General features: G+C 40.2%; 2 protein-coding genes across 2 annotated transcripts in view; both read left to right on the top strand.

Annotated features, from left to right (window-relative positions):
• Positions 1–14,395, top strand: part of CA5B (carbonic anhydrase 5B) — a 276,577-nt gene that overhangs the window by 134,705 nt on the left and 127,477 nt on the right. The window lies entirely within an intron of this gene.
• LOC130681886 (transcription initiation factor TFIID subunit 1-like) overlaps positions 1–14,395 on the top strand; it is a 98,571-nt gene that overhangs the window by 40,587 nt on the left and 43,589 nt on the right. The window contains 4 exon segments of the mRNA XM_057495601.1: positions 709–920; positions 3,521–3,629; positions 10,223–10,321; positions 10,619–10,826. Of these exon segments, the coding sequence (XP_057351584.1) occupies positions 709–920; positions 3,521–3,629; positions 10,223–10,321; positions 10,619–10,826 (628 nt within the window).

A 14,395-nucleotide genomic window follows, 5' to 3' on the forward strand; every position in this document is an offset into this window, starting at 1 on the left:
CTGTTATGTGTACTGAGGTCATTAGTATTTTAGTGTTTCTTTCTTGTAGGTGATATGATATAAACGTGACACAGTACTGACCTCATTTTTTCTTATTAAGGTATTATTGATATATGAAGGTTTCACTTGAAAAACAATCTGGTTACTACATTCACCCATATTGAGTCTCCCCCATACCCCATTGCAGTCACTGTCCATCAGTGTATTAAGATGCCACAGAGTCACTGCTTGTCTTCTCTGTGCTACACTGAGTACCGACCTCATTTTATAGATGAAACTGAGGTCAGTTTCAAAACTGAGATGGAGACTTGGTATTACTGAGCCTTTTCCTTTCGGCTCACAATATACCCATGCCAGCTGCCTATGCGGCTGCATGCAGCCTTGGGCCAGCCTTGGGCTTCCAGCAGCCTTTCTCCTGCACGTTTGACATTATCAGTGTTTACAGCTTAAACTGGGAGTGAAAATCCTCTCCCTTTTCTTCCTTACCTGATTTATAAAGAAATGATCGGTCTCTGTATTTCATTTTATTTTTAATGTATCAGTTCCATACATGCACTTTTGTCTAGTGCTTTATGTTGAAAGGCCTATAACAATTCTATTAGAAAAAAGTTCTGAACCTGCCTTTGTTTCTCTCCTGGCTCGCATATATTTTTTAACACTAGCATGCAGCCTACTTACTCCTGTCATGTTGATACTTTTCTTTTGCAGCAGAAATGTGGGGCTTGTGGTGCCATTGGGCACAGGAGGACAAACAAATTCTTCCCCCTCTATTATCAAACAAATGCCCCACCTTCCAACCCTGTTGCCGTGACTGAGGAGCAGGAGAAGGAGTTGGAAAAGACAGTCATTCATAATGATAATGAAGAACTTATCAAGGTTGAAGGGACCAAGATTGTTTTGGGGAAACAGCTAATTGAGAGGTAAGGGAAAGCAGATCTGTTGGAGGCTGATGATATTGATGGGTGGCAGGGGTGGATGTGATGTGTTTTCTGCAGTTAACATTGATGGATTTTCCTCAGTAATTGTTGCCAGTAACGAAAACTAGTCTTTTGTCATGAAGCACTCAGGTTCCACTAATTACCGTTGGATGTGCTACCGAACTTTCCTGAGTCTCAGTTTCCTTATTTACAAAAGAGTTCTACCCATACCAGGGTACCTATGAAGATAAACTGAGAGGGACTATATAGAACATGTAGAACAGTGCCTGGCATATAATAGATGCTCTTCCTATTCTACTTGCCAGCACTGGTAATATTCTTAAGGTCCCTAACCACAGTATTCTGATAGTGAACCATCCAAATAGATCAAGGAGACATAAACAATGCTTGTATGTACCTGTCTCTTGCCCTCAGAGAATTTGATATTGATAATCAAGTGGAGAAGTTTTTAATGAAAAAAGATTTTCCCCCTAACTTTATAGTTTGAAATTGGAAACCTACAGAAAGTTGGAAGAAGAATACAGTATACTAGTCCTCTAAACTCACCAACTGTTAAAACTTGTCACATTTGCTTCATCTTAAATCTAAACCGTTTTTTTCCTGAACCATTTGGAAGTAAGTTGCTGGCATCATGACATTTTAGTCATGAACTCTTTCACACACATCTTCTAATAAGGACATTCCATGATACTGTTATTACAGCTAAGAAAATGAACACTGATTAAGTCATATCTGATATTCAGTATTCAGATTTTCCTGGTTGTCTCAATGCTCTATTGCATATCCTCTCTTCCCCTCTGCACGATCCAATCCCAGTTCAAACATTAAGCGTTTTGAGTGTCTCAATCTAGAACTGTCCTCTGCACCTGTTTTGTTTTTCATGTCATGTCTTTGGCGAGGTTAGTGCACAGGTGATATTATGTACTTACTACACCACATCAGGAAGCACATTATGTCAGGTTTTCTCATGATTTTTGATCTTGTTAAAGTGATCCCTCAGATCCCTCTGTAATAAATATGTGTTTTTCCCTTTGTAATTAATAAGAGGGTGAATAATCTGTTCCCAAACAATCTTTCTCTTAGTAGGTTTAGCATTGATGATCATTGCTTAACTCAATTGTTATGTTAGGAGTTGCAAAACAGTGGTTTTTATATGTAGCGTTCTTCCCGCGTTAACTGGCATGCTCTAAAGAAGAGCTTTCCCTCCCTTTTGTTTGAGTATTACTATGGATTCTGAAATTCTTTCCTTTGTAAGCTTAATGTCTTGTAACTCATTAACATCATTATTAATTTTGATGTTCATACTGTCTTAAACTTGACCTCTTCCAGGTAGATCCTTTGTCCTTTTGAAATGACCCTATAAATCTTTGAGAACTTCTTGTCTTTCTGACACAAGATGTTCTAGGCTGTCGTGAAATTTCCCTGTCCAAGACCTAGAGTCAGCCAGTTTTCCAAGGAGCCGTGGTTCCTTTTATTAGGGAATGGTATTTAGAAAACCAAGATCTAGATGTTAGGTATGCTCATTGCCACTAAGATATCATTGCTTCTAGGCTCTTAGTAGACAGAACTAGGAAGTGTACATATATCTGTAAATCACAACTTCATTATGATACCTCTAATTCAGATTGTATCTATGGATTCTTCTTCATCTTCCCCCATCCCATATTTGTATCCTTCCTGTCATTCCCAACATCAACATATTTATTCATTTTCTCTATTCTTAATATAGTTTGAGAATTACAATACTAATACCTCTAATAACAACAAATATATGAAGTAGATTCATGGTGTTTTCTGTAGTTTGTTGTCCTTGGACTGTATGTCACTGAAGTTGTGCAGTCAGGGTATGATACTCAAAATGTATTCGAATCCTTTTTTGTGTGTAATTTCTTTATGAATTTGATATAGTTATATTCATTTGTTTTTTTATTGAGGTAAAATTGGTATATGACATCATATAAGTTTCAGGTGTACAACATTCTAACTTGATATTTATATCATGATCACCACCATAAGTCTCGTTCCCATCTATCACCATACAGTTTGTTCCTGTTTCTATTAAGTTGTGGGATCTTTTTTCCATCCTTGTTGATTTATGTTTTTGGTATCTGTAACAGTCATGTTTTGCAGCACATTAGAAAAGGAGAATGTAGTATCTTGATCCCATACAATGGAAGGGAAGAAGGTGGGTTTTTAATGACTGAGGGAAAACAAACTTCTTTTTCTTTTCAAACCACTTTTTAATACCATTCATGTTTCCATTCTGAGTAACTTAAGTTTCCTAAGACTTTAACCCTAAAAATGTTGGAGCTGGAAGGATTCCTGGAATTCCTTTAGCGTAGTTCCCTTATCTTCCAAAAAGGAAAGTGAGGTGAAGTTACAGCTTGCCTAGTTCTTTATTAATTTGGAGATCCTATAAGGCCTTGGCTGATCTGAGCCTTAGAATACAGATGTCTAGCTTTTGGTTTGACTTTTTCCCCCCAGGCTTTTGCTCTGGTACTTTGGACATTTTCATTGTAGTTGCTTTTTTCCTGGCAACTAGAAATAGGGACCGCACACTGTGAAAGTGTTATTGATTGCAGTGCAGATGAAGTTCGCAGAAAATCTCTGGTTCTCAAGTTCCCTAAACAGCAATTTCCTCCAAAGAAGAAACGGCGAGTTGGAACCACTGTTCACTGTGACTATTTGAATGTCAGTATTTGTATTGCTTCTTTAGGACCAGATGGGGTTCGTATTGATTCCCCCTACCCTCTAAGCCATGGCCGTGGCACATCCTTAGATTCTCCTTTTGGCTTTGCCCTGAAAACTATGTGTAGTGTTTGTTACAAGATTTTCAAACTATATTTATCTAGCTAGAAAGCATTGGGTTTTTCAAATATGAAGAAACATTCCGGGATGATGGTGCTCAAGATGGCAGCATGAGTAGAGCGGTGGAAATATCCTCCCGAAACCATATATATTTTGAAAATATAGCAAATACAACTATTCCTAAAAGAGAGTCCAGAAGATACAGTACAACAGCCAGGTTACATCTTCATCTGTGAGAGCTCAGCATCTCATGAAAAGGGTAAGATTCAAAGCCGTGACCTGGCAGGATCTGAGCCCTCCCACCACCCCAGCTCACTGGTAGGAGGAAAAGAATCAGTGGGGAGGGAGTGGAAGCACAGGGCTGCTAAATAACCAGCCCTAGTAATCTGCACCAGGAGCACAGACACACATTGCATGGTGTACTGGATATTAGAGAAACGGAAAAGTAAAGTCCGAGACCGAGTCTGCGAGCGGGTCCCCACAGCCGGCTCTCCTGGGACAAAAGAAAAGCAGGTGCTTTAAAAGTCCTAAAGAGACAGTGGTTTAACAGGTAGACAAAATCGTCCCAGCACATGCATCCAAGCAGACTGGGAATCTTAAGGAACGTCAGACACCCTAATCCACTGGGTGGCAATGTGGTTCCAAAGCCCCTCATGGCAATAAGCAGGGTGCCGTTCGTTCCCCTCCACCGGCACTGCAAGGAAGTGGCTGCAGACCAGCTGGGAAGCAGCCCCGCCCACAGAAATGACACAGAGTCTTCTGCCAGCGTGCAGCTAACCAGGCCAGACACCGAGGCTTTGCGCCAGAGACAGAGGAAGCTGGCGCAAAGTCCAGAAGGGATGAAGGGGTGCCTTTCTCGTAGGAGAACATGCCATGCGCCTGCAACCCCTGGCAGTGCCCTGGACTATCCCGAGGGCCTCACTATGCATGGCAGCTCAGGGTATTAACCCAGAGATGGCTCCCTGTGTGTGGTTAACTGGCACAGGCAACTGAGAAGGGCAAGGTGACCAGCAAGCAGGAAGGGACTTTGTTCTCCTAGCTGACACATGTGCCACTTGCCAGTGATCACTTCTCTTGCCATGAAAAGCCAAAAGAACCTGGTCCAGTCCAAAATCACTCAAACATTGCCAGAGAGAGGGCCTGGCAAGAAAGATATAACCAATCTTCCTGGAAAAGAACTAAAAACAAAAGTCATAACCATGCAGATGGAGCTGCAGAGAAATATGCAAGAGCTAAGTGATGAAGTCTGGAGGGAGATAATACAAACGAAACAATAAAAAGAAGGATGTAAAGAGGAGACTGGATGAGGTGCAAGAGACTGTTAATGGACTAGAAATCAGAGAACATGAATACAGAAAAGCTGAGCCAGAGAAAGATAAAAGGATCTTTAGGAATGAAAGAATGTTAAGAGAACTGTGTGACCAATCCAAATGTAATAATATTCGCATTTTAGAGGTACCAGAGAAGAAGAGAGAGAAAAAGGGATAGAAAGTGGCTTTGAAGAAGTAGTTGTAGTTGCTGAAAAATTCCCGAAGCCGGGGAAGAAAATAGTCTCTCAGACCACGGAAGCCCACAGATCTCCCAATTCAAGGGACCCAAGGAGAACAACACCAAGACATATAATAATTAAAATGGCAAAGATCAAATACAAGGACAGAGTATTAAAGGCAGCCAGAGAGAGAAAAAAAGGTCACCTACAAAGGAAAACCCATCAGGCTATCATCAGACTTCTCAACAGAAACCTTACAGGCCAGAAGAGAATGGCATGATATATTTAACACAATAAAACAGAAGGGCCTTGAACCAAGAATACTGTATCCAGCATGATTATCATTAAAATTTGATGGAGGGATTAAACAATTTCCAGACAAGCAAAAGTTGAGGGAATTTGCCTCCCACAGACCACCTCTACAGGATATTTTAAAGAGACTGCTCTAGATGGAAGTACTCCTAACGCTAAATACATGTCACCAGAGAAAATAAAATCACAGCAAAGAAAGCAGACCAACCAAATACAAACAAAAGGCAAAAAATAAATCAGCTATATACAAAAGCAGTCAAGGAAAACACAAAGGAGCACCAAATAAAACACTTAACATATAAAGAGTGGAGGAGAAAGAATAAGAAGGGTGAGAAATAAAGAATCATCAGAATGTGTTTATAATATTGCAATTGAGTTAAATTGAGCTGGTTAGATAGTAAAGAAACTATCCTTGAACAATTGGTAAGCATGAATCCAAAGCCTGCAATGACAATAAGTACATATCTATCGATAATCACCCTAAATGTAAATGGACTGAATGCACCAATCAAAAGACACAGAGTAATAGAATGGAATAAAAGAGCAAGACCCATGTATATGCTGCCTACAAGAGACTCACCTCAAACCCAAAGACATACACAGACTAAAAGTGAAGGGATGGAAAAAGGTATTTCATGCAAACAATAGGGAGAAAAAAGCAGGTGTTGCAGTACTTGCATCAGACAAAATAGACTTCAAAACAAATAAAGTCACAAGAGAAAAAGAAAGACATTACATAATGATAAAGGGGGCAGTTCAACAGGAGGATGTAACCATTATAAATATATATGCACCCAACACAGGAGCACTGACATATATGAAACAAATACTAACAGAACTAAAGAAGGAAATAGAATGCAATGCATTCATTTTAGGAGACTTCAACAAACCACTAGCTCCAAAGGACAGATCAACCAGACAGAAAATAAGTAAGGACACAGAGACTCTGAACAACACACTAGAACAGATGGAACTAACAGACATCTACAGAACTCTACACCCAAAAGCAGCAGGGGAATACACGTTCTTCTCAAGTGCACATGGAACATTTTCCAGAATAGACCACATACAAGGCCATAAAAAGAGCCTCAGTAAATTCAGAAAGATCGAAATTCTACCAACCAACTTCTCAGATCACAAAGGTATAAGACCAGAAGTAAATTGTACAAAAAGGCTCACAAACACATGGATACTTAACAATGTGCTCCTTAATAATCGATGGATCAATGACCAAATTAAAACAGACATCAAGCAATATATGGAGACAGATGAAAACAACAGCACAATGCCCAGAATTCTGTGGGATGCAGTGAAGGCAGTTCTAAGAGGAAAGTATATAGCAATCCAGGCCTATTTAAAGAAGGAAGAACAACCCCAATTGAATAGTCTAAAGTCACAAATATTGAAAGTGGAAAAAGAAGAACAAATGAGGCCCATAGTCAACAGAAGGAGGGATATGATAAAGAGTAGAGCAGAAATAAATAAAATTGAGAAAAATAAAACAGTAGAAAGAATCAGTGGAAACAAGAGCTGGTTCTTTGAGAAAATGAACAAAGTAGATAAACCCCTAGCCAGATTTATTAAGAGTAAAAGAGAATCTACACACATAAACAGAATCAGAAATGAGAAAGGAAAAATCATGATGTACCCCACAGAAATACAAAGAATTATTAGAGAATTGTATGAAAACCCATATGCCAACAAGCTGGAAAACCTAGAAGAAATGGACAACTTCCTAGAAAAATACAACCTTCCAAGAGTGACCCAGAAAGAAACAGAAAATCTAAACAGACCAATTACCAGCAATGAAATTGAATCGGTAATTTAAAAAGTACACAAGAACAAAAGCTCCAGGCCAGATGGATTCACTGCTGAATTTTATCAGGCTTTTAGAGAAGACGTAATACCCATTCTCCTTAAAGTTTTCAAAAAAATAGAAAAGGAGGTAATACTGCAAAGCTCATGTTATGAAACCGGCATCACTCTAATACCAAAACCAGTCAAACACCCCACAAAAAAAGAAAATTACGGACCAATATCCCTAATGAACATAGATGCAAAAATACTCAACAAAATATTAGCAAACCAAATTCAAAAATACATCAAGAGGATCATACACCATGATCAAGCGGGATTCATCTGAGGGATGCAAGGATGGTACAACATTCGAAAAGCCATCAACATCATCCACCACATCATTTTGAAGGACAAAATCCACCACACCATTTTGAAGGACAAAAAGCACACAATCATCTGCATAGATGCCGAAAAAGCATTTGACAATTTTCAACATCCATTCATGAAAGAAGCTCTCAACAAAATGTGTATAGAGGGCAAATACGTCAACATAATAAAGGCCATATATGACAAAAACTCAGCCAACATTGTACTTAACCATGAGAAGCTGAAAGCTTTTCATGTAAGATTGGCAACAAGACAGCGATGCCCACTCTCCCCACTGTTAGTCAACATAGTACTAGATGTCCTAGTCCCAGCAATCAGACAAAACAAATAAAGCACATCCAGATTGTTAAGGAAGAAGTTAAACTGTCACTATTTGCAGATGACATGATATCGTACATCAAACACCCTAAGGACTCCACTCCAAAACTACTAGATGTAATACATGAATTCAGAAAATTTGCGGAATGCAAAATTAATATACAGCAATCTGTTGCTTTCCTATACACTAATGATGAGCTAGCCAAAAGAGAAATCAGAAAAACATTTCCTTTCACAACTGCATCAAAAAGAATAAAACCGCAAGGAAAAAACCTAACCAAGTGAAATATCTATGCCCTATACCCTGAAAACTACAAAATACTCGTAAGAGAAATTAAAGAGGACACTAACAAATGGAAACTCATCCCATGCTCTTGGTTAGGAAGAATTAATATTGTCAAAATGGCCATCCTGCCTAAAGCAATCTACAGATTCAATGCATTCCCTATCAAAATACCAACAGCATTCTTCAATGAACTTGAACAAAGTTTTAAAATTAACATGGAACCACAAAAGACCCCGAATGCCAAAGCAGTCCTGAGAAGGAAGAATAAAGTAGAGGGGATTTCACTTCCCAACCTCAATCTCTTCTACAAAGCCACAATGATGCAGACGATTTGGTACTGGCCCAAGAACAGACCCATAGACCAGTGGAACAGAAGAGAGAATCCGGATATTAACCCAAAAATATATGGTCAATTAAAATACGCTAAAGGAGCTACGGACATACAATGGGGAAATGACAGCCTCTTCAACAGCTGGTGTTGGCAAAACTAGACAGCTACATGTAAGAGAATGAAACTGGATCATTGTCTAACCCCATACACAAAAGTAAATTCGAAATGGATCAAAAACCTGAATGTAAGTCATGAAATCATAAAACTCTTAGAAAATAACATAGGCAAAAATCTCTTGGACATAAACATGAGCAACTTCTTCATGAACATATCTCCCGGGCAAGGGAAACAAAAGCGAAAATGAACAAGTGGGACTTTATCAAGCTGAGAAACTTATGTACAGCAAAGGAAACCATCAATAGAACAAAAAGGTATCCTACAGTATGGGAGAATATATTCATAAATGACATATCCACTAAAGGATTGACATAAAAAATATATAAAGAGCTCACATACTTCAACAAACAGAAAGCAAATAATCCAATTAGAAAATGGTCAGAGGAGCTGAACAATCAGTTCTCCAGGAAAGAAATTGAGATGGCCAAGAGGCACATGAAAAGATGCTCCACATCGCTAATCATCAGAGAAATGAAAATTAAAACCACAATGACATTTCTCCTCACACCAGTTAGGATAGCCACCATCCAAAAGATAAACAACAACAAATGTTGGCGAGTATATGGAGAAAGGGTAACCCTCCCTCCAACACTGCTGGTGGGAATGTAAATTAGTTTCCATTGTGGAAAGTAGTATGGATAGTCCTCAAAAAACTCAAAATAGAAATACCATTTGACCCTGGAATTCCACTCCTAGGAATTTACCCTAAGAATGCATCAGCACAATTTGAAAAAGACAGATGCACCCCTATGTTTATCACAGCACTATTTACAATAGCCAAGAAATGGAAGCAACCTAAGTGTCCATCAGTATATGAGTGCATAAAGAAGATGTGGTACATATACACAATGGAATATTATTGAGCCTTAAGAGGAAAATAAATCCTTACCGTTTGCAATAACATGGATGGAGCTAAAGGGGATTGGAGCTACAGGGTATTACGCTCAGTGAAATAAGCCAGGTGGAGAAAGACATATCAAATGACTTCCCTCATCTGTGGAGTACAAGAACAAAGAAAAAACTGAAGGAACAAAACAGCATCAGAGTCACAGAACCGAAGAATGGAGTAACAGTTATCAAAGAGAAAGGGATTGGGGACGATGGTTGGGAAAGGAGGGATATGAGAAAAAAGGGGCATTATGATAGGCACACATAATGTAGGGGCAGCTCATGAGGAAGGCAGTACAACACAGAGATGACAAATAGTGATTCTATAGCATCTTGATATGCTGATGGACAGTGACTGTAGTGGGGTATGTAGTGGGGACTTGATGATGGCGGTAGTGTAGTAACCATAATGTTGCTCATGTAATTGTACATTAATGATACCAAAATTAAAAATTAAAAAAGTAGCATTCTTATTTCTTGTTTCTCTGTAGAGACCTCCTAAGTCCATTCACCGGCGCCAGACAGACCCCATGGTGACATTGTCCTCCATCTTGGAGTGTATCATCAGTGACATGAGAGAGCTTCCAAATGTGAGTTCATTGCATACATATCTACAGTAGGGATGGCAGGGCCCTTTCTTCTGTGTATGATTACAGGTACAGGGCAGTAGATAGAGTCATAGCTGCCTGGACCTCGTAATTTTTCAGTATACACTTGTTTCATTTTTTTCTTTAACAGTTCAGTTAAAGAGGAAGTCAGACCTGTTCCATCTAGAAAGAGTCCTTTGAGAGTTGATAGCCACTTAGACAGGTAAAATGTGAGTTTTCAGGAATTGGCTCTGGCAAGTGTTCTTTGCTCATTAATGGTGCTGGATTTTGTTTGCACAGACATACCCTTTCCACACTCCAGTCAATGGAAAGGTTGTGAAGGACTACTACAAAATTATCACTCGACCAATGGACTTACAAACACTCCGTGAAAATGTGCGTAGACACCTCTACCCATCTCGGAAAGAGTTCAGAGACCATTTGGAACTAATTGTAAAAAACAGTGCAACCTACAATGGTAAGAATCACCCAATCCTTGACTACAAAGGTCACCTTTCAGATCCTTATTTATCCTTTAATAGTCCTAAATTCAGACTAGCTTGGACACTGAAAGGACACACAATGTATTGAGGCTTTTTGGGGTTATGAAAATCATGCATACATGTTTTAGTCATTTAATAAATACTGCTTTTTTTTTAGAAGAGAATAATAAATAGCTAACATTTATTTAACATTTTCTAAGTGCCATGCACTGTGTTAAGCACTTTATATCTATTTACTTACATACTGTAATTCTCAGGACAAGCCTGAGATTTTTGTTTTATTAAGGGGTCATTGATAAACTCTCTTCTGAAGGTTTCACATGAAAAACAATGTGGCTATCACTACATTTACGCGTCTCATCAAGTCCTCCCTCACACCCCGTTGAAGTCACAAATAGTGCTGCTGCTTATTCCCACTTTCTAATGCACCCTCTGTATAATTTGGAGTGTGTCTGTTGAAATGAAAGAATTTCATGGTGAGTAGTGGGGGAAGAAGTGGGCCTAAGTAAGCAGAAGGGAGAGAGAGACTCTGTGTGGATGGAACCTGTTCAGAAACTGCGCTTGTGACCATATTTTCTGTATGTGAATCTTTGATTTGATCTACAAATCTTTTAACATAGGGGCAGTTATATGTCCACTTTGCTCAAAAGCTGGAAAGGCAAGGAGGAAGAAATCTGTTTTCTGAGTCTTAAAAGAGGGTAAACAATATAGCTTCTGCATGCAAAGGATAAAATTTCCTAGTTTCTAGTTGTGTCCTTGACCATAGGTTCATGTATAAATGTAGGGATTAAGAGTACAACCAGAGTATGAATAATGGCTCTGCCACTTATTAATTGAGTTACCTCAGACAAGTTATTTAATCTCCTCAGTTTTCTCATCTGTACAACTGGGACAGTAGTAGTACCTAGATTTGAAGACCTTTCACAAGCAGGCCTAACCCATTTATCTAGTCTCATCACCTGTGACTGGATCCCACAACTACTGTAGACTCCTGCCACACTCAACACATACTTCACTAAATATACTATGCTATTTCTTCATGTCTTTGTACAGTCTTTGCTCTTGGAGTGCCCTTTCTTCCCTTTCAGTGGTAAATTTCCATTCATACTTCCAGACCAGTTCATATCAGCTCTTCATGAAGAGTCACTCAAATTGCCTAAAGTATCCATTTTTTTGTCCTTTTGCTCTCCAGCACAATTAAATCTATGTTTTTAGGTCCTGTTATATCTAATTATTTATATGTCTGATTCTCCCACCACTTTGTGTCCTCCTAGAGAGACCATGTCTTACTCATCTTTGTATTCCCAGGACCTAGCAGTGTGCCAGACACATACAAGGGAAGAATAACTTTGTTAGGTCCAACTGTCATTCAAGTTGGAAGGATAAATACTTAAAACAAAAATCAGAGAGGGGCGGAAGATGGCGGCGTGAGTAGAGCAGCAGAAATCTCCTCCCAAAACAACATATATCTATGAAAATATAACAAAGACAACCCTTCCTAGAATAAAGACCAGAGGACACAGGACAATATCCAGACCACATTCGCACCTGAGAGAACCCAGCGCCTCGCGAAGGGGGTAAGATACAAGCCCCGGCCCGGCGGGAGCCGAGCGCCACTCCCCCCAGCTCCGGCGGGAGAATAGGCAGAGTGGGAGGGAGACGGAGCCCAGGACTGCCGAACACCCAGCCCCAGCCATCCGGGCCAGAGTGCAGACACAGTACGTGCCCAGGGGGCCCTGGATGCTAGGGAAACAGGGCAGCAAGAACAGTGAGCGGGCACTGGAGGCCGGGTGCCGGAGGACATAAGAAAAGCGCGCAACCATTTTTTTTTTTTTTGCTTTTTTCCTGTTTTGTTTTGGCGAGCGCTTTTTGGAAGTCTTAAAGGGATAGGGACCCCAATATTAGGGAAACACGGCAGCAAGACCAGTGAGCGGGCACTGGTGGCCTGGCGCAGGAGGACACCAGAAAAGCGAGTACACATTTTTTTTTTTTTGGCAAGCGCATTTTGGTAATCTTAAAGGGATAGGGACCCCAATACTAGGGAAATAGGGCAGCAAGACCGGTGAGCAGAGGCCTGAGGCTGGCACCGGAGAATAAAGAAAAATGAGCGACCACCTTTTTTTTTTTAATTAAAAAAAATTTTTTTTTTTTTTAATTAAAAAAAAATTTTTTTTTTTTTTTGGTGGTCATTGTTTTGTTTTGGTGGGTGCTTTTTGGAAGTCTTAAAGGGGCAGGAGGGCGGGACACTTAATCCAGAGGTAGGGAATCCGGGGATCTCTGGGCACCCTAACCCCTGGGCTGCAGGGAGCAGGGAGGCCCCTTAGGGAGAAAAATAGCCTCCAGGCTGCTCCCCCTCCAACACCACTCCACCACATTGGAGTGGCTGCCCGAACCAGGCCACGCCCACAGCAACAGTGGAGATAAACTCCATAGCAGCCGGGCAGGAAGCAGAAACCCTGTCTGCGCTGCTGCCCAGCACAAGCCACTAGAGGTCGCTGTTCTCCCAGGAGAGGAGGGCCTGAAAACCAACAAGAAGGGACGTTCTTCCAGCCGTCACTCATCCAAGCTCTGCAAACTATTCCTATCACCATGAAAAGGCAAAGCTACAGGCAGACAAAGATCACAGAGACAACACCAGAGAAGGAGACAGACCTAACCAGTCTTCCTGAAAAAGAATTCAAAATAAGAATCATAAACATGCTGACAGAGATGCAGAGAAATACGCAAGAGAAATGGGATGAAGTCTGGAGGGAGATCACAGATGCCAGAAAGGAGATCGCAGAAATGAAACAAACTCTGGAAGGGTTTATAAGCAGAATGGATAGAATGCAAGAGGCCATTGATGGAATTGAAATCACAGAACAGGAACGCATAGAAGCTGACATAGAGAGAGACAAAAGGATCTCCAGGAATGAAACAATATTAAGAGAACTGTGTGACCAATCCAAAAGGAACAATATCCATATTATAGGGGTCCCAGAAGAAGAAGAGACAGGAAAAGAGATGGAAAGTATCTTAGAAGAAATAATTGCTGAAAACTTCCCCAAACTGGGGGAAGAAATAATCGAACAGACCACGGAAATACACAGAACCCCCAACAGAAAGGATCCAAGAAGGACAACACCAAGACACATAATAATTAAAATGGCAAAGATCAAGGACAAGGAAAGAGTGTTAAAGGCAGCTAGAGAGAAAAAGGTCACCTATAAAGGGAAACCCATCAGGCTAACATCAGATTTCTCAACAGAAACCCTAGAGGCCAGAAGAGAATGGCATGATATATTTAATACAATGAAACAGAAGGGCCTTGAACCAAGGATACTGTATCCAGCACGACTATCATTCAAATTCAACGGCGGGATTAAACAATTCCCAGACAAACAAAAGCTGAGGGAATTTGCTTTCCACAAACCACCTCTACAGAACATCTTTCAGTGACTGCTCTAGATGGGAGCACTCCTAGAAACAGCACAGCACAAAACACCCAACATATGAAGAATCGAGGAGGAGGAACAAGAAGGGAGAGAAGAAAAGAATCTCCAGACAGTGTATATAACAGCTCAATAAGCGAGCT

Source organism: Manis pentadactyla, chromosome X, assembly GCF_030020395.1.
Source record: "Manis pentadactyla isolate mManPen7 chromosome X, mManPen7.hap1, whole genome shotgun sequence".
Taxonomy (NCBI): domain Eukaryota; kingdom Metazoa; phylum Chordata; class Mammalia; order Pholidota; family Manidae; genus Manis; species Manis pentadactyla.